We start from the raw sequence: 27,073 nt of genomic DNA, 5'->3' as shown, positions 1-27,073 counted from the left end.
CCAGATTAATCCAGCTTCTGCATACAGCATCACGGATTAATCACCTAGCGTGATGCCACGTCATCTTCCCAGACGAATCCAGCTTCTGTATACAGCGTTACGGGACCATCACCTGGTGTGATGACATGGGGTGCCACTGGATACACAACGCAGTCACTTCCGGCTCGCATAGCCGTTAGGTTGGAGAGCAACCGTGTTATATGGATACGGCGATGGATATGCCCTATCTTCGAGGTCTCCGTGTCGTTATCCTTTAACAAGATAATGGAAGCACGCCTCTTGGTAAGACGCAAGGGCACGGGAATTATGCTGTCTCTGACAATATTCTCACAAAGGCCACATAAACGACAAAGCACTGAAACATCAACCGTTCAAAAAACATCACTGTGGAACACCTCATTCCTTTGTCGTCACCCAGTATTACCTGAAATGTCTCAACCAAACTGCTTTTCGAAATAAAATGTACTCCCTAACCTGCATAAGTCACAACTCATACCTCATGAAGATTGTGTGAAAATAAAATTCGACTCCGTCGTGCTATGTAAACTCTCTGATGAAATTTTTGCTCTCCAGCATCCTTGATCCCACACAGTCCTCATCGTCCCAAACCACAACGTATTCGGCGCCTGTTGACTCTCATTGTTAAGAACAGGAATGTTGCTGCTGAGAGCACAGTAGAATAGATGAACTCAATCTCAGCCCAACCATCCAGCAGATCCATACAGCCTTCCACGTACGAAACGATTCCAGTCCGCATATCCTCAGAATACCCTCCAACTATCGATTACTCACTTACGAAAGACACATTCATTTACCACCATACACGTAATATTCATTCCCTCATATCCCACACCCGACCACACTCTTGGCTTAGTTGCCAAACACACAATCAAAGTTACACCATGAATTGTACAAATTCACCAATTCGTTCCTATTACAAAGCTAAATACATCTTGAATAACTGTTGTTCTTATGCCACACTTCAAATCTGTCCAGTGAAAGCCACCTCTACAAATGTAGTACAAAGCTTCCTCTCACCAAATGCGCATTGAATCTTTCCATCTGTTCTATCGACTCACAAACCCATCCAAACCACTTCTTACGTTCTGTTTTTACCACAGAAGATATAGTCTATTTTGTCACAATTGTCCTCCAAAACATCCACACCTCTGGATGGTCGCTTGTTATTGCTACCCACTAATTATCGCCACATACTTTCAGATCCACAGATATTTCACATCTTCTCGCCTACAAACTCTAATTTAAGACGACACGAACATTAATTTACGGAGCATCTTCGATCTTTCTGCATCCATTTCTCATCACAATATTCCTCATGTCATATTCTCTCACTATTATCTCCGTATTCACGTGATATTTCCTTCTGGAACCCACAACCCTGCATCAGCACCCAACTTGCATTTTCTTTCAGTCGATCCCGTTTCATCCAGCTGTTTACTCGGCCTTGGTTCTCAAGCTGCAAGTTAACTATCTTGAGTAGAAACAAAGAGTTGCTAATGTCAACTTTCTCTGCAGGTCAATGGCCGTGTCCGGGCATGCTGTCTTCCAGGCCAATGGTAGGAGACCAGTGAAGGGCCGTATTGTGCTAAGGGAGACATTCATCATGACATCCAAGGGATCTACGACAGTAGTGGAAGTCACAATGACGATTATAGACTTCGTGAACATTATTGTGCACGCTAAGAGTGTTAAATGTATGGGAGAGAGTACATTGAGGGCCTCTATGAAGGGGAAGACTTATCTGAAGACGTGACAGAACTAGAAACAGGAGTCGGTAGGAAGAAATGGGGGATCCAGTATTAGAATCAGAATGTAAAAGAGCTTTGGAAGACTTAAGATCTAATAAGTCAGAAGGGATAGATAACATTTCTAAAATCATTGGAGGAAGTGGCAACAATACGATTATTCACGTTGGTATGTTGAATGTATGAATCTGGCGTTATACCGTCAGACTGCCGGAAAACATCATCCGTACAATTCCTAAGACTGCAAGAGTCGACAAGTGTGAGAATTATCGCACAATCAGCTTAAGAGCTGATGCATCCAAGCTGCTGACAAGAATAATATACAGAAGAATGGAAATGAAATTGAGGATGTGGTAGATTCCGATCAGTTTGGCTTAAGCAAAGGTAAACGCATCACAAAAAAATGGCTCTGAGCACTATGGGACTTAACTTCTGAGGTCATCAGTCCCCTAGAACTTAGAACTACTTAAACCTAACTAACCTAAGGACATCACACACACCCTTGCCCGAGGTAGGATTCGAACCTGCGACCGTAGCGGTCACGCGGTTCCAGACTGTAGCGCCTAGAACCGCACGGCCACCCCGGCCGGCTAAACGCATCACAGTTCTGATGTTCCGGTTGATAGTGGAATCGAGACCGAGGAAAAATTAAGGCACATTCATAGGATTTGATGACCTGCTTTCCATCTGACTTTCGGAAAAGCATCATCCACACAATTCCGAATTGCGAGAATTATCGCACAATCAGCTTAAAAGCTCATGCATCGAAGAATAATATACAGAAGAATGGAAAAGAAAATTGAGAATGCGCTAGGTGACGATCAGTTTGGCTTTAGAAAAAGTAAAGGGACGAGAGAGGCAATTCTGACGTTACGGCTAATAATGGAAGCAAGGCTAAAGAAAAATCAAGACACTTTCATAGGATTTGTCGACCTGGAAAAAGCGTTCGACAATATAAAATGGTGCAAGCTGTTCGAGATTCTGAAAAAAGTAGGGGTAAGCTATAGGGAGAGACGGGTCATATACAATATGTACAACAACCAAGAGGGAATAATAAGAGTGGTCGATCAAGAACAAAGTGCTCGTATTAAGAAGGGTGTAAGACAAGGCTGTAGCCTTTCGCCCCTACTCTTCAATCTGTACATCGAGGAAGCAATGACGGAAATAAAAGAAAGGTTCAGGAGTGGAATTAAAATACAAGGTGAAAGGATATCAATGATACGATTCGCTGATGACATTGCTATCCTGAGTGAAAGTGAAGAAGAATTAAATGATCTGCTGAACGGAATGAACAGTCTAATGGGTACACAGTATGGTTTGAAAGTAAATCGGAGAAAGACGAAGGTAATGAGAAGTAGTAGAAATGAGAACAGCGAGAAACTTAACATCAGGATTGTTGGTGACGAAGTCAATGAAGTTAAGGAATTCTGCTACCTAGGCAGTAAAATAACCAATGACGGACGGAGCAAGGAGGACATCAAAAGCAGACTCGCTATGGCAAAAAAGGCATTTCTGGCCAAGAGAAGTCTACTAATATCAAATACCGGCCTTAATTTGAGGAAGAAATTTCTGAGGATGTACGTCTGGAGTACAGCATTGTATAGTAGTGAAACATGGACTGTGGGAAAACCGGAACAGAAGAGAATCGAAGCGTTTGAGATGTGGTGCTATAGACGAATGTTGAAAATTAGGTGGACTGATAAGGTAAGGAATGAGGAGGTTCTACGCAGAATCGGAGAGGAAAGGAATATGTGGAAAACACTGTCAAGGAGAAAGGACAGATGATAAGACATCTGCTAAGACATGAGGGAATGACTTCCATGGTACTAGAGGGAGCTGTAGAGGGCAAAAACTGTAGAGGAAGACAGAGATTGGAATACGTCAAGCAAATAATTGAGGACGTAGGTTGCAAATGCTACTCTGAGATGAAGAGGTTAGCACAGGAAAGGAATTCGTGGCGGGCCGCATCAAACCAGTCAGTAGACTGATGACCAAAAAAAAAAAAAAAAAAGACCTGCTAAAAGCGTTCGCAATGTAAAACGTTGCAGGATGTTCGAAATTCTGAGAAAAATAGGGAAAAGTTGTAGGGAAAGACCGGTAATGCACAAAGTGTACAAGAATCAGCAGAAATCAATAAAAATGAAAGATCAAGAACGAAGTTAACGGATTAAAAACTCTGTAAGACAGGGATTTAGTCTTTCGCCCCTACTGTTCAGTCTGTACAACGAAGGAGCAATGACAGAAATAAAATAAAGGCTTCAGAGTGGAATTAAAATTCAAGGTGAAAGAATACAGATATTAAAATTCGCTGATGACATTGACATCCTCAGTGAAAGTGGATAAGAATTACAGGATGTGTCGAATGGAATGAACAGACTACTGAGTATAGAATATGGACTGAGAATAAATCGAAGAAAGGCGAAAGTAATGAGAAGGAGCAGGAAAGGGAACATCGAAAACTTATCATCAAAACTGGTGATCACGAAGTATAATGAAGTTAAGGAATTCTGCTACCTATGCAGCAAAATATCACATGATGGACCGAGTGAGGAAGATATAAAAAGTAGACTGTTTTGAGACATCGTGGAATATTCATTCTTCAGCCTCTATTGTTTCATTAGTTGTGATGGGTGTTGGCGCTATACGTAGCCTTCAAAATGGCGTCTGTAACGGCGGTGCGTTGCAAATAGAGAGTTATCATTGAGTCTCTTTTAACGGAAAACTAAAGCAACGAAGATCTTTATAGGCGCTTGCAGAAAGTCTACGTAGACCCCGCACAAAGCATGGTGAATGGTTGGGCGGGGCGTGTGTCGTCATCTCAAGAGGTCGCGCAAACCTGTCCGATCTCCCGCGTGCCGGCCGGTCACATACACTCACACGAAATGACTCCAACATATTCGTCGCCATGAAAAAGCAAATGAACTTCTTCTCCATGACGACGCTAGGCCTTACTGCATAAATAATCTTCCCATCATCTACGTACTGCTCCCTGCGGAGTGCATTATTCGTTGAGACAAGCAGACGGAAGTCGGAAGGTGCGAGATCCGGGCTGTAGAATGGACGAGAAAAACAGTTCAATGAAGTTTTTGTGATCTCCTCTCGGGTGCGCAGATTCGTGTGACGTCGATCAGCAGAGTGCAACCATGCTGGCATGCAGGCCCTCCGAGTAAGGTGGCGTGAGGCTGCCGAATTGAACGGAGATTATGTTGAAAAATAGGGTTTTGTAGCAAGAAGAGCGGGAAATAATATGATGTATTGGAATCCTGAATTATATCAACCTACTGCCAGAAAAAAGTTAGTTGCGTTGCTTATTGAACATCCCGTATCAGTCCGCAAATTTGAAGTAGACATCGGCCGTGAAAGCGTCCACTGCATGACGTGGTCTTGACTAGTGCATGTACGCGTGATCTCCGGGATCTATAATGTGTATGTGTGTGACTGTATCCTTGCGAGACTCCCGAGTTCGTGTTTACCTTCCTTGGTAATAGCCATATGCCGAAGTGAAGCACAACGGTCGGGCTCGCTAGGTCATCCGTTTGCTGGAGGAAGTGCGGAGAGATTCTCCGCTCTTGGGGTAGATGTGCTACTTCGTTATGCCACACCCTGTGGTGGACGCCCGACAATCTTCTACTCTGGGCCTTTATTGCTGTTCCCGCAGTCCAGAACTGGCTGGTAACTAAGAGAAGCGCCTAAGCAAGGAAGTAGGGTCAAGTGCATCAACATTGGCACACGACGGCGATGGCTATGAAATCGTTATCCTACGTCGGTCACAGAGGAAAATTGTTTTGGTGAGAACTTCATGCTAAACATCCTCCTTTAGAATCTCACCGCAGATTGGGATTGAAATTGTTGCTGTTAGCTATGTCGGACATTTTGTGTTTATATTCACCAGTGCCATTTATTCTGAGTGGTAACAAGTATGATGTTCCTCTGAGCCGCAAGACAACTCTGAGTATTGTTTCCCTTCATTATTTTCTCAACTGTAGAGTGCTATTTTAGTATAACTATTGTTTGTTGTTTTTGGAAGATATGTTGATTTCGGGCGTGTCAAAGCAAAATATACTTTACAGCATTTAACTGTAAGACTTTTCTTTTACAAGCTGCTGTAATTTTAAATGATTCAAAGTTTTAGCCAAACATTCGTTTGTGCCAGTAGTCGCATGACAAAATCAGATGTCGGAGATTGTTGTTAAATCGAACAAACGCGCAACAAAAAAACACTGTATTCATTTGATCTGTGGACTATAAAGACGCCAATGACGTTAAAAATGACCTTAACGGATGTAATATATCCCAGAAAGGGCAAAATCAAATCGGTCAGGACAGCTAACAGTTGCGTCATTGTTGCAGAAGATGAAGAGGACGGCAAGAAGTTACAATGGGTTAAACAGATAAGAGATGAGGTGCGTGACTCCGGAAAAGCACAAATCTTTAGTCATCGCACATAAGGCTCCAACAGACATCGATAATGAAGGCCTTTTAGGTGAGATTTATGAACTGAATCTTGCAAAATATCTCATAAAAAGTTAATTCAGTGGTGGGATTAGGCTCAAAAAGCCAAGAAATCAGTACATCATGTGTTAGAGGTTTCGCCCAGAATCTGGAGCATAGTGCTTGCCAGAGCCAACGTCTCTTTTACCTTCAGGGCAATGAATGTCTAGAAATGTCACGCAGTGTCCAAATGTCTTAAACATTGTGACCCAGGGCACTCAACTAAATAATGTACAAGGGACCAGGTCTGGGCCCACTGTGGCGTAGCAGGGCACCTAAAGAACGACTGTCCAAAGAGAAAAGGAAAACGTGGGAGCATTCCTAGCTCATACAGCCGCATGGCTTGTTATGGAGTAGGAAAGGAATGTGCAACGTATGTGTTACTGCTTGACCGAGAAATTCACAGAACCGACTACGGCCATGGCTAATAAATGAAATTTCGTGGGCAGCACCGTGTGATATGCAACTCTTATTTACAAGTGAAAGTAAGTCTCTCGGTGTGTGTAGTATCTGTGAGCGTGCTGCCCGTGTGCAGAATGGGGAAGGCGCGTGATGTGTCTGGGTTTGACCGAGGGTAGATTGTGACAGCCCGCAGGCTGCAGGACTTTTCGACGTATGTCGAGTGGTCGAGGAGTGCTGTGGTGGGTGTCTTCAACACGTGGAGAAACCAAGGTGAAACCACGTCCAAACGTAGTGGAGTTACAGATGTCGGTCATCATAGGCTGGGGAGAGTAGTAAGACAGGACAGGCGGTAAACTGTGGCGGAATTAACTGACCTAAAGTCAGAGTATAATTGCGTCTGAATACACAATGCACCAAACACTCCGAACGATGGGCCTCCGCAGCCGATGAGCCACGTTTGTGCCCATTTAAACACCACGACGTCGGCAACTACGACTGATACGGGCACGCACCATCGGCGCTGGACGCTGGCATAGCGGCAGAGGGCTGCTTGGTCTGACGGATCCTGATACCTTCTCCACCGTGGGCGCGAATCCGTCACCTTCCATGGGAACAGTTACCTTCTTCGTCAGGCCCATGGGACGTCGCGAATCCGTCGTCTTGCAGGAGAACGGTTCCTTTACAGTACTGAGAGACGGAGACAAGCTGGCGGCGGCTCCGTTATGCTCTAGGTGACATTCATGTGGGCATCCATGTTTCCAATTGAGCTCTTGCAAGGCAAGGAGTATAGTACTCGTACATTGGTTGTAGACCAGGCACTCCCCTTCATGACCATCATGTTTCCCGATGGCAGTGACATTTTTCGACAAGATAACGCACAATGTCACAAGGCCAGGAGTATGATGGAGTGGTTCGAAGAACACAGTGGCGAGTTCCACTTGATGTGCTGCCCCAAAATTGCAAAATCTGAACCCGATCGAACACATTTGGGATGTAGTTGAACGTAGCGTCACAGCTCATTGCTCCCATTCCCTGAGTTTGAGGGAAATGAGTAGTAACTTGTGTGTGCAGACGTGGTGCCAACTCCCTTCAGCGACCTACCAAAGCCTCATGGCTTCCATACCACGAATCGTAGTCGCTGTCATCCGTGCCAAAGGTGGACATACCAGCTTTTAGGTAGGTGGTCGTGATGTCAGGGTTAATCTGTGTATATCATCCACAGATGGACGCAAGTTGTCTAGAAATAGCGCAGCTAAACTGAATAAGAAGTCAGGACGTCATGCATGAGATTTGCAACTTAGCTGAGGAAATGAAATTCGATATTCTGTGCTTACTGGAACCATACAGGACAAGTAGAAAAATCCCTCGATTCTTGGGCGCAGCTCGCAGCTCAGGTCATCTCACACGGTCAAAAGCCGATGACTGCCATCGTATTACTCAACAAAAAAATCTCAGCTGTAAAAATAGGACAATACAATTTGGAAGAAACGAACAGAAATGGAAATCCACCCACATATTAAGGGAGGGCTAGTGTAAAGTCCAATATAGACAACACGTTAACTAGCGACATGTTGTTAGGAAGATCAGCACCTGGAAAGCTGAAAAAGGCCTCACCACGAATTAGCACAATGTTATAATTTTCACAGTTGGTTCCTGCAAAAACGGACTCAATAATGATGACGCATTAAATACGTTAGAAACACGTTACAACATGAGGAAAGCCGACTGGAACCATCTGAGGAGCATTTTCCGCTGTCAGGACTCGGTGGAAGTAGACGACAACGCAGATACAAAAGCCCAACAACTCATCACTGCAGTCCGAGACACCATGAAAGGTGTAATATCAGTCGTAAGACAAACGGGATAGAGTCGACAAGTACATGGACTGAGGGTCTCCAAACATTCAGAAGGCAGAAGGGCAAGAAGACTCTACCAGAAGGGCCACACTGTGGGAGAGAGAGCTCGCACTCTGGGCAGATACAGACACCTTAAGCAGAAATTTAAAGAAAGCCTGCGGCACGCAAGCAAAAACAGAGAACTGGAACCGATTCGTGGCACAGAACCTACATCTTGATCCGTGGGGTACACCGTAAAACATCGTCTGTTGAAAGATAAAATCTCTAAAAATGTTATCAACTTTGAAACGAACAGACGGCAGCAAGTTAGAAAACTGGCGGCATTTCGCACAGTTACTAATGAACACTCTCTTTCCAGGCTATACTGCAGAGGACGAATTTGATGAACGCAGAGAAATGCGGAACAAAACTGAGGAAGCATACTGTGGAGATGGGACAGTTTATCCATTTTCGGAAGAGGAAGTCATAAAAAAATACTGAAAGTGAAAAGAAACAAATAACCTGGCCCTGACGGCATCCTTGCTGAAGTTCCACAAGCCCTTAATTTTCTCATAACCTTATATTTATGCCAACTCTACTACGGGTGTTTATTGCAGGGAAGAATATCAGATACATGGAAGAAATAAAATGTGAAAATCTTGGAAAAGTGTGAAGACAAGGATCCCGTACCTCCAAAGTCCTACAGACCGAGTTGCCTTCTCTATATCTTAGTGATGGTTCTCGAGAAGCTGCTATGCGTTAGACTACAGGAGGAAAGATTTCTTCAGGGAACGAATTCGCAATAGTATGGTTTCAGAAGCTGGACGTCAACAGCAGACGCTGTAAATGAGACGATAAGAATTGTGCAAAACGGTTCACATAAATACGCTGTAGACATAACGACGGACATTGCTGGGGCGTTAGATCACTTATGGTGGCCATCAGATTTTGACCGCCTAAGGAACGTGGACTACACACGAACGTTAAAAAACTGCTTTAAGGACTATTGTGAAAACAGAGAAGCAAAACTGTAGTGCTCAGGAGAGGCCCTAATAAAAGAAATTTCAAAAGGTTGCTCACAGGAATCCTTAAACGGCCATCTTTCCTGGAATCTAGTACTCGATCCGGTATTATTGAAAGCTGCAGGATAATGAAGAGGTCTTACGAGTGGTAGTATATGCCGATCACCTGATGAAGCAAGCTGGAAGATGAATGTAACACAGACCTTCAACAAATACATAGGTGGTGTCACACAGTCAAAGCGTCTGTTGTTGGTAAAAGGGAATCTTTTGAAAGACCTTGTCATGAAATTAAGCTACAGGCCCATAAAGAGGAAGTCCCTCGCCAGATACTTAGGCGTCTTCTTGGGCGAACGACAAAACTATGGTGCACATGTCGAAGAAATAAGCAAGAGAACAATCATCAAGATGAATAAAATTATTAATCTAGCCATTTACGGTTATAAGCTGCCAATTGAGATAGTAAGAACGTGTCATAATGCCATCTTAATTGCGATCATGGGATACCGTGCGAGTGCTTGAGGCCACAGATGATTAACAGGGTCCCCGTGGAATGCATCTCCGGTTGACGGAAGCTTTTGGCACTGTGCAGTTGAGGCGCTGCAAGTAATACTTGGAATGTGTACTCTCTATCTCTAGATAAGGAAAAAAGCGGCGATGTGCTGGCTGAAGAAAGAACAATATCATGAAGTGCTGATTTAATAAGAATAAGGACCAAAAGCAAGCAGGAGATTCAAAATCTGATCCTCCGCCTATGGCAGAACCAATGGGAGGAGATCTAAACAGCGAGGCGCACCTACGGATTTCTGCCGAATATAAAAAACAGACTGGGAATGAAGCACCTGAATTCCGCAAAACGCCTGACACACTTCTTGACGAGTCGTGGGCCCTACGCTGTCTACTGGTATCGAATTGATAGAAGACAAGCGTCGGAGTGTGTCTATGGTGAAGAAGTTACACCAAAACTGGGGATGTCCGCTGTACGCCTCTGTTACTGGTAGTGATAGGCAGTAACTCGATTGTAACGGAAAACTAGATGTCTTGGACATACTGTATTGAGAAACTGAATTCAAGAAAGGCTTGTGTACCGCTTTGTCTTATCAACCAACTCCCGTCTTCTGCACTACGAGAGATTGTGACAAAAGATAGAGAAGCAACGCAGTCCAGGCACCTGAGATCAAGAACTACAAAAACTTTATGCGCGGCCAATGTAACAACTGCAGAGAGCAACACAACCGTGGGCCTTGTCTCGGCACCCAAGGACCCAGAACCACGGCCACGTGGGCTGGTGTGTGACTGCGCCCGTTACCGACGACAACGACGGTCTCTTGCAACAGAGAAATCCTTCCCTGCAACTAGGGAGCCAACAAATAACGGAAGAAGCAGCTGTAACCACAACGTCTTTCATGTGCCCAAGGTACCGGCAGCGCATGTATATGGACTAGGGAGCGATGGAGTGGATTGTGACATTGTGGAATGTGAAAGACAAAAACTGATTATAACAGTAGTAGACATAGATGTGATAGTAGGTGTAGCTTTTATTCATAGTAGAAATAGTTATATATACTATGAATAGTAGCAGTAGTAATGGTGATGGGAGGTAATATTGTGTAAGACAAAATTAAGTATTTATGTATAATGCATGATTTGTGTAAGAATCAGTACAGCCTGTATTAAAATTGTAGGCAACAATGAAATGGAATAAGTAAATAAATAAAAATAAATAAATATAGCCAAGTTTGTTTGTGTATCTTCTGTGATTTTGGTGGCCGGATCTGATATACACTCCTGGAAATTGAAATAAGAACACCGTGAATTCATTGTCCCAGGAAGGGGAAACCTTATTGACACATTCCTGGGGTCAGATACATCACATGATCACACTGACAGAACCACAGGCACATAGACACAGGCAACAGAGCATGCACAATGTCGGCACTAGTACAGTGTATATCCACCTTTCGCAGCAATGCAGGCTGCTATTCTCCCATGGAGACGATCGTAGAGATGCTGGATGTAGTCCTGTGGAACGGCTTGCCATGCCATTTCCACCTGGCGCCTCAGTTGGACCAGCGTTCGTGCTGGACGTGCAGACCGCGTGAGACGACGCTTCATCCAGTCCCAAACATGCTCAATGGGGGACAGATCCGGAGATCTTGCTGGCCAGGGTAGTTGACTTACAACTTCTAGAGCACGTTGGGTGGCACGGGATACATGCGGACGTGCATTGTCCTGTTGGAACAGCAAGTTCCCTTGCCGGTCTAGGAATGGTAGAACGATGGGTTCGATGACGGTTTGGATGTACCGTGCACTATTCAGTGTCCCCTCGACGATCACCAGTGGTGTACGGCCAGTGTAGGAGATCGCTCCCCACACCATGATGCCGGGTGTTGGCCCTGTGTGCCTCGGTCATATGCAGCCCTGATTGCGGCGCTCACCTGCACGGCGCCAAACACGCATACGACCATCATTGGCACCAAGGCAGAAGCGACTCTCATCGCTGAAGACGACACGTCTCCATTCGTCCCTCCATTCACGCCTGTCGCGACACCACTGGAGGCGGGCTGCACGATGTTGGGGCGTGAGCGGAAGACGGCCTAACGGTGTGCGGGACCGTAGCCCAGCTTCATGGAGACGGTTGCGAATGGTCCTCGCCGATACCCCAGGAGCAACAGTGTCCCTAATTTCCTGGGAAGTGGCGGTGCGGTCCCCTACGGCACTGCGTAGGATCCTACGGTCTTGGCGTGCATCCGTGCGTCGCTGCGGTCCGGTCCCAGGTCGACGGGCACGTGCACCTTCCGCCGACCACTGGCGACAACATCGATGTACTGTGGAGACCTCACGCCCCACGTGTTGAGCAATTCGGCGGTACGTCCACCCGACCTCCCGCATGCCCACTATACGCCCTCGCTCAAAGTCCGTCAACTGCACATACGGTTCACGTCCACGCTGTCGCGGCATGCTACCAGTGTTAAAGACTGCGATGGAGCTCCGTATGCCACGGCAAACTGGCTGACACTGACGGCGGCGGTGCACAAATGATGCGCAGCTAGCGCCATTCGACGGCCAACACCGCGGTTCCTGGTGTGTCCGCTGTGCCGTGCGTGTGATCATTGCTTGTACAGCCCTCTCGCAGTGTCCGGAGCAAGTATGGTGGGTCTGACACACCGGTGTCAATGTGTTCTTTTTTCCATTTCCGGGAGTGTATGTTTAAATTGGTGTCTTAATTATCTAAGTATTGTTTTTAATTCTCTTGCTTTCTGTCTGTCATAGTAGTCCGTCAGTAGTCATCTTGTCCATTTGATATTATCATTCCAAGGTTCCAGTCGGCTGGTTATGCCGACGCCAGTGAACCGGAAGTATACTTAATTTATTGTTTTGAAAAAATACTGATTATTTATACATCTGGTTGGTTACTTTACTGTTTTTCATGTTTAATAATCTCATTGCTATTTGAGGTACAGGCAGTTGATTTAGCTATTTGTACTTGTTATTAATAAATTTAGGAATATTTCTTTTTTTAATACCGAATTGAGAATTATATATATACGTGTGTGTGAGATTTAGTAGAAGAATAAGTTAGTAAAAATTTTCTGCTAATATCTTAAATTTATCCCTTGTACCTTACCTCTTCCTAACACTCACCCATTACCCCTTATCAGTGACAGTAGAGTTCAAATAAGCGGCCCACCAGGAAAGGCCCAAAGTTATCAAGCCTGTTTTCTTTTCTTTTATTTCCGTAACAGCCGCAGCACCACTTAAACGTGGGGGACCACTATTAGTCCCTGGAATGTTTTTAACTCCCTGGATGACGTAAGCAGCACGACAGTGCCCCCCGCCCTCGACCGCAGCCGAACAGGGTGTCTACTGAGTTGCAGCAACTACTCACGACCAGGACCAGCCACACCACCTTTGATTCCCCTAAGACTTCAAGTCTGCTTCCAGCCCCACACAAGATCCACTGCTAATCTATTTCGACTACAACTGAAGCTGAGGTTCGTGCCTAAACGTATTTTTCGATAAGAACATTGCTCGCTAAATTCAAGGCTAAAAGTTGCAGTCGCTTCCTGGCGAACAATTTTAATCTGTGAGGCATTTCAAGAAATCAGCGCAAACTCCGCTGCACAATGGCATATTCTTTATGAATATACCTGTGTCAGTTACAATTCCTCAAGGCCTATTGTGGGCGGTGTTTCTTCAGAAATTTCCTGAACTTGTCTATAAAACTGTAGGATGACTCTACCATCTCTAATCGGTCAGTTAGGTACCCATTTCTCTAGAGGCTCGTTGACTCTTCGTATCAGCTTACATCAATTTCTTGATTTCTTCACTGCCTGAATCAAATAATTCTATTTCTTGTCTGGTAAACTAGATAACCTCATATACATCTGTTTTACTGAACCTGTGAACTTTTCTGCTTGCTTTTCCAGCCCTTCATAAAGTGGTGCCCATTATTGCTACAACTCCACCGCGATCACTGATCCGAGACTCTGTGTGAACACCCTCAAACTGCTCTGGTCTCTTTGTTGTCAATAAGTCCAATATATTTCCGTCATGGATAGCGTGTCGACCTATCTGCTCTAGGCACTTTTCAGAGAACGTTTTTATGAGACTTTCAATGAAGTTTTCTCTCGTCTCCTACTTAGGAACTAGTAATTCTCTCAATCAATTATGGGATTCGAATGAATCTTTCTCGCCTGTGTGCTGACCCCGAAGCTGAACCTTGCATGTCCTTCCTTTCAAACTTCATAGAAGTTCTGCATACTTCGCAGGACTAGGCCTCCTGGAGGAAAGAAACTGTGGACATTTGGCATACAGTTTTAATCTGCAAGTAGGTTTCAAAGCAGTGCAAAAAATACGACTGCAGAGTTCTTTCTGGTAACAATCCACTAGGTTGTGGCTAAGCTGATTTTCAGCAGTATAACTGTCCGTGTCTCGGAGCCAGAACCGTGCTACGGTGGTCTGAGAAGCATTGTAGTGAGTTCTTGGCGACCAAATTCGCCTGCTGTGCATCCAATGGAACCCACTGAGTAATCAGTTTATCTATTTACTTCCCCTCTTGCTATAATGTTTTTGATAATCACGTATCTTGCCTTACTTGTATGAACTGTTTTTTTTCTCTTTCTAAATTAACTGACATGCCGTTTACCATGAATCAGTCATTAATACTTTTGAATATTTCATTTATTGCCGATACTGTTTTTGCAGCTGTCTTAGTCATGACCATGATGCTTGCTTCAACAGGAAAGAGCACTATTTTTGCTTTATCAGTCTTAGATGGAAGAGCGTTCATATAGACAAGAACAGGAGTGATCTTAGAATTCTACCCTGTGGAAAGGCAGTAGTTATTTATCCCCACTCAGAAAAACATTTATCATGAGAGCTGCATAAGCTAAGTAACATGATCTTTTGTTTGATATTATTTAAATTTGAAGTGATTCATTTTCTAGTAGTCTCCTTAGGTTTGCTGCCGGATCCTAAAATCAACCATAAACATTCATTTATAGAAAATCATTTCTGTTTGCCATCTGCTGTGTATGTTTTATTTATTCTTGAACGTTATTTCAACAGCAAGAGAAATACATCATCTATTGGTTTAAAAATACATGTTTCTCATAAAAAAAAACACTTTTGTATAGCCAATGCAACAATGAATAGACATGGAATGCGACGTAACCAATTTTGACAATATCTTGAAAAACATAGGTAAATCGCACATGCACTTCTGACGGATAAATGGCGACTTACTTAAGTTTTCAACACAATGTCAAAATCAAGTTAGGTTGCATTCCACTTTTCGTCATTGTTACATTGGGTATACTAAAGTCTCTTCTATGAGGAATAAGCATTTGTAAATCAACAACATACAAATTCCCTTGCAGTTGATGATGGTTGAAATAACCAAAAACGGTCAAGAATAAATATAATAAATAGAGGTGGTAGAAAATGAAACTGCTTTCCTATAAATATCTCACAGTTGTGGTTAGTTAACGACACAAATTTCTAATTATGTTAACTTCAAGTTTCTTTAAAATAATTTTGTCAGTTCCACAATAAAATGTCTCAGAGGCACCCTCAAAAATTCCGGTAGGTGAAATCTTCCTGTTCCAGAAATGCGGACCTTGCACATTAAGTTATGTGTCATAGAGGACACTCACCTGCTTCATGATTGATGAACTCGGATCGACCAATACGTGGGTGCGGGAAGAGGCTCGAGGTCTTTTTCAACTTGGATATTCCCTTATCGCCTGGAACACAAGAAAGCACTTGATCACTGGTACATACTGTCGTGCTCACACCCCAACTAATCTGATTCGTCACAATGCACATGGTACGTTAAAATGGTTTCATTTGGCATGTCATTCCCAGGAAATAAGAGGAGTAGCCAAAAGACCAAGAAGTCAGTGATTCAACAGATATTCAGTGAACACTTTGAGCTACTTAGTTAAAAATCATGTTGAAGCATACTGAAAAGCACATACAAAAATACACACGTGATATTAAGCGCGTGCTCGCACACACACACACACACACACACAGACACACACACACACACACACACACACACACACACACACACACTTTCGAATGCACAGTTTGGTAATCATCTGTATCAGCATAAATAATTTTTTTCAACGTAAATATGTACCAAAATGAGATTACACATTGAAAAAACCAAATTGCAGAAATATATGCAAGTCTTACTATTTCGCACAGAGAAAAATTGCGCGCGTACGCTCAGAGGCGTTGAAAATCTCTCACCTCCTTCCAGTAACACTAACATTCTGATACAAGGTGAACCAGTACTCCACCGACAAACGTTCAGAGATTGTTCAAGGATGTCTTCTTGAGTTAATGATCCTTTTCCTTCGAGGGGGACCATAGTCACATAGAATTTTTTGAAAGAAATTTCCGCCATTTGACTGTTAACTGTTCATTTATTTTACACAGTCACGATTTCGGATTTCTCAAGTGCATGCTGAAATGATTTTCGAAGATGACTTGTAACAGACAGGTAAGACATATTTCAACGTTTCAACATGCACTTGAGAATGGCTACAAAGCCGCCATCTTGACTCTGTAAAATATATTAACGATTAATAGTCAAACAGCGGCAATTTCTTTCAGAAAAAACCACCGTAAGTATTTTGGTATCAGGGACCCACTCTCTCCGGAGGCTTGCTACAGTGTAATAATGTAATTATGATTTATTTCAGGACCTACGTTACGGAATGAAGAACTGTAGTACGCCGCTTGATAGGTTAGCAGTACACAACACAAAGGAAGCAGCTACTCGGACAGCAGAGTACTTGTGGAGTGCAGAAGGGGGTTTTGCTGGATAGGCAGAGAGTGAAGTCAAGCCACGTTCTGAATAAAGGCGCTTGGACTGTCAAAATGTTATCAGTAAACTGTCGAAATATTCGTTATAAATTTGCTGAATTTGCTGCTCTCCAGGAAAGTAGTCACGCTCAAATTACTCTCGGAATTGAGAACTCGATAAAACCCGAAGTAGAAAGCTCTGAAATATTTAGCTAGGCTTAGAACAAGCATCGAACAGATGGATTAGATGCCATAAGAAGAGAGAGTGTTAACTGCAGTCGGCAAAAGAATTATGTGTATCGAGGTCGAAATTGAATCTGACTGTGAAGTTATCTGGAAGCGTTTAACAGAACTGGTGAAATCAAGTTAATTGTTGTATGTTTTCACCTACCACCTGATTCCACTGCGACAGTTTTATAACTAACGGAAGAAAGCAGAAATACCAAAATCATGCAATATTAGCTTGAGGGGACTTTAGTACAGCGAATATACAGGGTGTTACAAAAAGGTACGGCCAAACTTTCAGGAAACATTACTCACACACAAAGAAAGAAAATATGTTATGTGGACATGTGTCCGGAAACGCTTACTTTCCATGTGAGAACTCATTTTATTACTTCTCTTCAAATCACATTAATCATGGAATGGAAACACACAGCAACAGAACGTACCAGCGTGACTTCAAACACTTTGTTACAGGAAATGTTCAAAATGTCCACCGTTAGCGAGGATACATGTATCCACCCTCCGTCGCATGGAATCCCTGTTGCGCTGATGCAGCCCTGGAGAATGGCGTATTGTATCACAGCCGTCCACAATGAGAGCACGAAGAGTCTCTACATTTGGTACCGGGGTTGCGTAGACAAGAGCTTTCAAATGCCCCCATAAACGAAATTCAAGAGGGTTGAGGTCAGGACAGCGTGGAGGCCATGGAATTGGTCTGCCTCTACCAATCCATCGGTCACCGGATCTGTTGTTGAGAAGCGTACGAACACTTCGACTGAAATGTGCAGCAGCTCCATCGCGCATGAACCACATGTTGTGTCGTACTTATAAAGGCACATGTTCTAGCAGCACAGGTAGAGTATCCCGTATGAAATCATGATAACGTGCTCCATTGAGCGTAGGTGGACGAAACTAAAATGAGCTCTAACATGGAAATTAAGCGTTTCCGGACACATGTCCACATAACATCTTTTCTTTATTTGTGTTTAAGGAATGTTTCCTGAAAGTTTGGCCTCATCTTTTTGTAACACCCTGTAGACTGGGAGGTCAGTAGATTCAGTGCAGTTGGTACAGACGGACAATCTTGTGAAGTACTTTTGACCACTGTCTTCTGAAAACTGTCTTGAGCAGCTGGTAGAACAGTCCACACTCACAATAGAAATATTTTAGACCTTGTAGCTACAAACAAGCCTGACTCATGAACGGTGTGAGTATCGATACAGGGATTAGTGATCACGATATCGTCACGGTGATTATGGCTACTAAAGTTAATAAATCCATCATTAAGGCTAGGAGAGTATTTACGCAAGAAAGAGCGGATAAGTAGCTGTTAGCATCCAAATGTGTGGACATAATTTAGTTCCATTACAGTGAATGTAGAGGAATTATGGGTAAAGTTGAAACACATTGTAAATCCTGCTGTGGAGAATTTGATCCGAGTAGTGGATTAAGGGTAGAAAAGACCCACAGTTGTTTAATAACAAAATTCGGAAAAATGCCGAGCAAACAGAGACTGTTGTACTCTCGGTTTAGAAAAGAACGCGCAAATGACGACAGGCAAAAGCTGTTAGAGATTCGTTCATCTGTAAAAGGAACGATGTGCGAGGCATATGACTACTACCAGTACTACCAGTACTACTACCAATGTCACTCCCTAACAGAGTGACTTCTGGTTCTCATGAAATTGCTAAGGAGATCAAGTCTTCTATCCAGTCTGACGTCGCAATAGAAGATAATAGAAGGAACATTGAAGTTTTAAATTTCTCGTTTACGAAATCATAAAACATACCGTCGTCTCACCGTCGTGCAGACGCCCGTATGGAGGACATAGTAGTTGGGATTCGTGGTGTGGAGAAGCAACAGAAACAACTGAAAACAAATACGTCGCCAGGTCCGGATGGAACTCCAAGTCGGTTTTACAGAGACTACTGTTCGGCCCCTTACTTAGCTTGCATTTATGGCGGATCTATTGTCCAATGCAAAGTCTCAAGCGACTGGAAAAAAGGGCAGGTGACTCATGTATAGGTTACGTGAAGCGTAAAAGAACGGACCCGCAAAATTACTGACCAATATCCTTAACATAGGTTTGCTGCAGAATTGTTAAACATATTCTCAGTTCGAAAGTAATAAATTTCCTTGAGACAGAAAAGCTGCTGCAGTGTTTTAGAAAGCATCTCTCTTGAGGAACCCAGTTGCTCTTTTCCGAATTGATATCCTACATACCATGGATGGAGAGCAACAGGCAGATTCCTTAGTCCTAATTGCCGAAAAGTGTTCGACACGGTGCCCCACCGCAGACTGTTAACGAAGATACGAGCATACGGAGTAGGTACCCAGATGTGTGACTGACTCGAATACTTCCCAAGTAAGAGACGCAGTGCATTGTTTTCGGCGGCGAGTGTTCGCCAGAGACAGGGGTGTCATCGGGAGTGCCCCAAGGAAATGTGATAGACCTACTCTTGCTCCATTTACATGACGAATCACCTAAAATTTGTACTGCAAATATTGTGGAAATGGAAAGTGCTACTAATGTGCTGTTTTCACAGAATGGATTAGTCAGGGGATCGTATTGTTAGCCAATCAACAATATAAAGTGTAATTTTTGTGCAAAAACACTGTTTTTTAAATGGAACAATGCCTATTGGCGTTAATAAACTAAAAGTAGGGTTAATTAGAATGTCAGTTGTGTTTGTTCCAGGATTCTAGAACGAGTCGCTTACGAGTTATCGTATTTTGGAGAAGTTCCGACAATGCCACTTACTCAATACCTGTGGTAGCACCCACTAAAGAACAACACAAGCCCGTACACTTGTTGTGTGGTTCCTGACCAGTAACGAGACAACTGACCATCACAGGTTGTGTTCAAAATGACCACCGGCAGCGGTAGTACACGTTTACAGTCTGGTGTGGAACGGCTGCTGCACAAGTGCTAGCGTTTCCGCGCTAGAATTCTGCAGAAGCACCACTGACGTAATTTACCCTACTTTTAGTTTGTTAATGTAAACAGACATTGTCCTATTTAAAAAGTGTGTCTCAGTACAAAAGTACACATTCTAAGTATTATTGTTGTGGTCTTCAGTCCTGAGACTGGTTTGATGCAGCTCTCCATGCTACTCTATCCTGTGCAAGCTTCTTCATCTCCCAGTACCTACTGCAACCTACATCCATCTGAATCTGCTTAGTGTATTCATCTCTTGGTCTCCCCCTACGATTTTTACCCTCCACGCTGCCTTCCAATACTAAATTGGTGATCCCTTGATGCCTCAGAACATGTCCTACCAACCGATCCCTTCTTCTGGTCAAGTTGTGCCACAAACTTCTCTTCTCCCCAATCCTATTCAATACTTCCTCATTAGTTATGTGATCTACCCATCTAATCTTCAGCATTCTTCTGTAGCACCACATTTCAAAAGCTTCTATTCTCTTCTTGTCCAAACTATTTACCGTCCATGTTTCACTTCCATTCATGGCTACACTCCATACAAATACTTTCAGAAATATCCGGACACTTAAATCTATACTCGATGTTAACAAATTTCTCTTCTTCAGAAACGCTTTCCTTGCCATTGCCAGTCTACATTTTATATCCTCTCTACTTCGTCCATCATCAGTTATTTTGCTCCCCAAATAGCAAAACTCCTTTACTACTTTAAGTGTCTCTTTTCCTAATCTAATACCCTCAGCATCACCCGACTTAACTCGACTACATTCCATTATCCTCGTTTTGCTTTTGTTGATGTTCATCTTATATCCTCCCTTCAAGACACCTTCCATTCCGTTCAACTGCTCTTCGAAGTCCTTTGTTGTCTCTGACAGAATTACAATGTCATCGGCGAACCTCAAAGTTTTTATTTCTTCTCCATGGATTTTAATACCTACTCCAAATTTTTCTTTTGTTTCCTTTACTGCTTGCTCAATATAGAGATTGAATAACATCGGGGAGAGGCTACAACCCTGTCTTACTCCCTTCCCAACCACTGCTTCCCTTTCATGTCCCTCAACTCTTATAGCTGCCATCTGGTTTCTGTACAAGTTGTAAATAGCCTTTCGCTCCCTGTGTTTTACCCCTGCCACCTTTAGAATTTGAAAGAGAGTATTCCAGTCATCATTGTCAAAAGCTTTCTCTAAGTCTACAAATGCTAGAAACGTAGGTTTGCCTTTCCTTAATCTTTCTTCTAAGATAAGTCGTAAGGTCAATATTGTCTCACGTGTTCCAGTATTCCTACGGAATCCAAACTGATCTTCCCCGAGGTCGGCTTCTACTACACTCCTGGAAATTGAAATAAGAACACCGTGAATTCATTGTCCCAGGAAGGGGAAACTTTATTGACACATTCCTGGGGTCAGATACATCACATGATCACACTGACAGAACCACAGGCACATAGACACAGGCAACAGAGCATGCACAATGCCGGCACTAGTACAGTGTATATCCACCTTTCGCAGCAATGCAGGCTGCTATTCTCCCATGGAGACGATCGTAGAGATGCTGGATGTAGTCCTGTGGAACGGCTTGCCATGCCATTTCCACCTGGCGCCTCAGTTGGACCAGCGTTCGTGCTGGACGTGCAGACCGCGTGAGACGACGCTTCATCCAGTCCCAAACATGCTCAATGGGGGACAGATCCGGAGATCTTGCTGGCCAGGGTAGTTGACTTACAACTTCTAGAGCACGTTGGGTGGCACGGGATACATGCGGACGTGCATTGTCCTGTTGGAACAGCAAGTTCCCTTGCCGGTCTAGGAATGGTAGAACGATGGGTTCGATGACGGTTTGGATGTACCGTGCACTATTCAGTGTCCCCTAGACGATCACCAGTGGTGTACGGCCAGTGTAGGAGATCGCTCCCCACACCATGATGCCGGGTGTTGGCCCTGTGTGCCTCGGTCGTATGCAGTCTTGATTGTGGCGCTCACCTGCACGGCGCCAAACACGCATACGACCATCATTGGCACCAAGGCAGAAGCGACTCTCATCGCTGAAGACGACACGTCTCCATTCGTCTCCCCATTCACGCCTGTCGCGACACCACTGGAGGCGGGCTGCACGATGTTGGGGCGTGAGCGGAAGACGGCCTAACGGTGTGCGGGACCGTAGCCCAGCTTCATGGAGACGGTTGCGAATGGTCCTCGCCGATACCCCAGGAGCAACAGTGTCCCTAATTTGCTGGGAAGTGGCGGTGCGGTCCCCTACGACACTGCGTAGGATCCTACGGTCTTGGCGTGCATCCGTGCGTCGCTGCGGTCCGGTCCCAGGTCGACGGGCACGTGCACCTTCCGCCGACCACTGGCGACAACATCGATGTACTGTGGAGACCTCACGCTCCACGTGTTGAGCAATTCGGCGGTACGTCCACCCGGCCTCCCGCATGCCCACTATACGCCCTCGCTCAAAGTCCGTCAACTGCACATACGGTTCACGTCCACGCTGTCGCGGCATGCTACCAGTGTTAAAGACTGCGATGGAGCTCCGTATGCCACGGCAAACTGGCTGACACTGACGGCGGCGGTGCACAAATGCTGCGCAGCTAGCGCCATTCGACGGCCAACACCGCGGTTCCTGGTGTGTCCGCTGTGCCGTGCGTGTGATCATTGCTTGTACAGCCCTCTCGCAGTGTCCGGAGCAAGTATGGTGGGTCTGACACACCGGTATCAATGTGTTCTTTTTTCCATTTCCAGGAGTGTAGTTTATCCATCCGTCTGTAAAGAATTCGTGTTAGTACTTTGCAGCTGTGGCTTATTAAACTGATTGTTCGGTAATTTTCACATCTGTCAACACCTGCTTTCTTTGGGATTGGAATTATTTTATTCTTCTTGAAGTCTGAGGGTATTTCGCCTGTTTCATACATCTTGCTCACCAGATGGTAGAGTTTTGACAGGACTGGCTCTCCCAAGGCCGTCAGTAGTTCCAATGGAATGTTGTCTACTCCGGGGGACTTGTTTCGACTCAGGTCCTTCAGTGCTCTGTCAAACTCTTCACGCAGTATCGTATCTCCCATTTTATCTTCATCTACATCCTCTTCCATTTCCATAATATTGTCCTCAAGTGCATCGCCCTTGTATAGACCCTCTATATACTCCTTCCACCTTTCTGCTTTCCCTTCTTTGCTTAGAACTGGGTTTCCATCTAAGCTCTTGATGTTCATACATGTGGTTCTCTTATCTCCAAAGGTCTCTTCAATTTTCCTGTAGGCAGTATCTATCTTACCCCTAGTGAGATAAGCCTCTACATCCTTACATTTGTCCTCTAGCCATACCTGCTTAGCCATTTTGCACTTCCTGTCGATCTCATTTTTGAGACGTTTGTATTCCTTTTTGCCTGCTTCATTTACTGCATTTTTATATTTTCTCCTTTCATCAATTAAATTCAATATTTCTTCTGTTACCCAAGGATTTCTACTAACCCTCTTCTTTTTACCTACTTGATCGTCTGCTGCCTTCACTACTTCATCCCTCAGAGCTACCCATTCTTCTTCTACTGTATTTCTTTCCCCCATTCCTTTCAATTGTTCCCTTATGCTCTCCCTGAAACTCTGTACAACCTCTGGTTCTTTCAGTTTATCCAGGTCCCATCTCCTTAAATTCCCACCTTTTTGCAGTTTCTTCAGTTTTAATCTACAGGTCATAACCAATAGATTGTGGTCAGAGTCCACATCTGCCCCTGGAAATATCTTACAATTTAAAACCTGGTTCTTAAATCTCTGTCTTACCATTATATAATCTATCTGATACCTTTTGGTATCTCCAGGGTTCTTCCATGTATACAACCTTCTATCATGATTCTTAAACCAAGTGTTAGCTATGATTAAGTTGTGCTCTGTGCAAAATTCTATCAGGCGGCTTCCTCTTTCATTTCTTAGCCCCAATCCATATTCACCTACTACGTTTCCTTCTCTCCCTTTTCCTACACTCGAATTCCAGTCACCCATGACTATTAAATTTTCGTCTCCCTTCACTATCTGAATAATTTCTTTTATTTCATCATACATTTCTTCAATTTCTTCGTCATCTGCAGAGCTAGTTGGCATATAAACTTGTACTACTGTAGTAGGTGTAGGCTTCGTATCTATCTTGGCCACAATAATGCGTTCACTATGCTGTTTGTAGTAGCTTACCCGCATTCCTATTTTCCTATTCATTATTAAACCTACTCCTGCATTACCCCTATTTGACTTTGTGTTTATAACCCTCTAGTCACCTGACCAGAAGTCTTGTTCCTCCTGCCACCGAACTTCACTAATTCCCACAATATCTAACTTTAACCTATCCATTTCCCTTTTTAAATTTTCTAACCTACCTGCCCGATTAAGGGATCTGACATTCCACGCTCCGATCCGTAGAACGCCAGTTTTCTTTCTCCTGATAACGACATCCTCTTGAGTAGTCCCCGCCCGGAGATCCGAATGGGGGACTATTTTACCTCCGGAATATTTTACCCAAGAGGACGCCATCATCATTTAATCAGTCAAGCTGCATGCCCTCGGGAAAAATTACGGCCGTAGTTTCCCCTTGCTTTCAGCCGTTCGCAGTACCAGCACAGCAAGGCCGTTTTGGTTATTGTTACAAGGCCAGATCAGTCAATCATCCAGACTGTTGCCCTTGCAACTACTGAAAAGGCTGCTGCCCCTCTTCAGGAACCACACGTTTGTCTGGCCTCTCAACAGATACCCCTACGTTGTGGTTGTACCTACGGTACGGCTATCTGTATCGCTGAGGCACGCAAGCCTCCCCACCAACGGCAAGGTCCATGGTTCATGGGGGTAAGTATTATTAGAACATACTTATTGGCTAACGATATCATCTCCTGACTACCAATCCGTACCGTGAAAACCGCACGACAACAGCACTCTCCATTTCGGCAATATTTGCGCTGAAGTTTCAGGTGAGCCACTCGGTATACATAAATGATGTGACGGACGGGTGAGCAGCAGTCTGTGGATGTTTGCTGAAGATGCCATGTTGTACGGGAAGATGGCGTCGTTGAGTGACCGTAGCAAGATACAAGATGATTAGACAAAATTTCTAGTTGCTTTGATTAATGGCAGCTTGCTCTAAAGGTAGAAAAAAGTAAATTAATGCAGATGAGTAGGATACGTACTGTTCGTGTACTACTTCGCATAGTAACGTCGATGAAATACCTGGGCGAAACTTTGCAAAGCCATATGGAATGGAACGAGCACACAAGGACTGTAGTAGGGAAGGCGTACGGTCGACCTCGGTTTTACAGGGAGGATTTTAGTAAAGTGTGGTTCATCTGTAAAGGAAATCGAGTATAGAACATTAATGCAATCCATTCTTAAGTATTGCTCGAGTGTTTGGGATCCGCATCAAGTCAAGCTAAAGGAAGACATCGAAGCAACTCAGAGGCGGGCAGCGAGATTTTTTACCGCTAGGTTCGACCAATACGTGAGTATTACGTAGTATCTTCGTAAAAAATTGCGAATTCGTGGAAGGAAGATGGCGTTGTTCTCCCAGGACACTAATGAGAAAATTCATAGAAGCAGTCTTCGAAACTGGCTACAGAACGAATCTACTGTACCCAACGTACATTTCGGGTATGGACCCACGAAAACAAAGTTAGAGAAACTAGAGCTCGTGCTTAGGCACACAGGTAGTCGTTTCTCCCTTGCTCTATTCGCTAATGGAACAGGAAAGGAAATGGCTATTAGTTGTACAAGGAACCCTCCGCCACGCTCCGGGCGGTGGCTTCTGCAGTGCGCATGCGGATGTAGATGTATTTAGTTTGTTATCCGACTTACCCGTTTTTCTCCGAGAAAATACTTTCAGAACAGGGGAAAAGCCTGTATGTAAATACCGTCGCAGTGAAAAACAGATACGTAACTATTTGGGGCAAGAAACCAAACGGAATGAAATAACTCTAACGAGCGGCTGGGTCCGTTATACCAAAATATTCAGAATGTGTTCCTCAACAACCTCTGAAAGTTTGTCGGTGAAGTTCTGGTTCACCCTGTATACAGGGTGTCTCTCCTAACAGTTGTCAGGTCTATTTTCATTGGTGTTCCAGCACATACTTGCATCTTCCTATTCGTAGTGTGCAGGTGGAATGAACCCAGGCAAATACTGCTCATCGCGTCTTTCGTGGGGCCTCCAGTGTCGACGGAAAACATCGGTTGGTTCCCCGTTACCAACAAAATGGCTTTTTAAAGCGGAATGTTACTTGGTTATTCAATAGAGCGTTCCCAGATTAGTACAGTGCGACATTTGTTTCAACGATATGTATTAACGGGGAGAGTAAAACACGAAGCATAAAAGGCAAGGAAAAAGCGCTGCATGCTTGGCGGCAGCAGTCAGCGTGAGCCAGGGCAGTGCTGTCGCTGCTGCAGTACTGGTTATTCTGTCCATGTCAACGTGTATCGATAAAATAAATATCGCATTGGACTAAGCTGGGACCGCTCTATCGAACGGGCACGTAAATTTCCGCTTTAAAAATCATTTTGATTGCAACGGGGAAGAAACCGACGTTTTCAGTCGGCACTGGGCGTCGCATGAAAGACGTGACGAGCAGTATTTAGGTGGGCTGGGTCTAGCTACGTAATGTAAAAAAGAAATTGCAAATGTCTGCTGAAACACCGAGCAAAATGCGCCTGACGCCACTTAGGAGAGACATCCCGTATACAGGGTGGTCCATTGATAGTGACAGGGCCAAATATCTCACGAAATAAGCGTCAAACGAAAAAACTACAAAGAACGAAACTTGTCTAGCTTGAAGGGAGAAACCAGATGACGCTATGGTTGGCCCGCTAGATGGCGCTGCCATAGGCCAAAAAGATATCAACTGCGTTTCTTAAAATAGGAACCCCCATTTTTTATTATATATGAATTGGACCACTTTTTTCGCTTTCTGATGGATAGCGCTGTAATAGTCACAAACATATGGCTCACAATTTTAGACTTACGGTTGGTAACAGGTAAGTGTTTTAAATTAAAATACAGAACGTAGGTACGTTTAAACATTTTATTTCGGTTGTTCCAATGTGATACAAGTACCTTT

General features: G+C 44.1%; 1 protein-coding gene across 1 annotated transcript in view; it reads right to left on the bottom strand.

The window, feature by feature from the left end:
* Nucleotides 1-27,073, bottom strand: part of LOC124622963 — a 150,738-nt gene that overhangs the window by 87,106 nt on the left and 36,559 nt on the right. Inside the window, exon 2 of the mRNA XM_047148753.1 lies at nucleotides 15,672-15,761. Within this exon, the coding sequence (XP_047004709.1) occupies nucleotides 15,672-15,761 (90 nt within the window). The remainder of the gene's footprint in view (nucleotides 1-15,671; nucleotides 15,762-27,073) is intronic.

Source organism: Schistocerca americana, chromosome 7 (genome assembly GCF_021461395.2).
Source record: "Schistocerca americana isolate TAMUIC-IGC-003095 chromosome 7, iqSchAmer2.1, whole genome shotgun sequence".
Taxonomy (NCBI): domain Eukaryota; kingdom Metazoa; phylum Arthropoda; class Insecta; order Orthoptera; family Acrididae; genus Schistocerca; species Schistocerca americana.
This window is presented reverse-complemented; position numbering and strand designations above follow the sequence as displayed.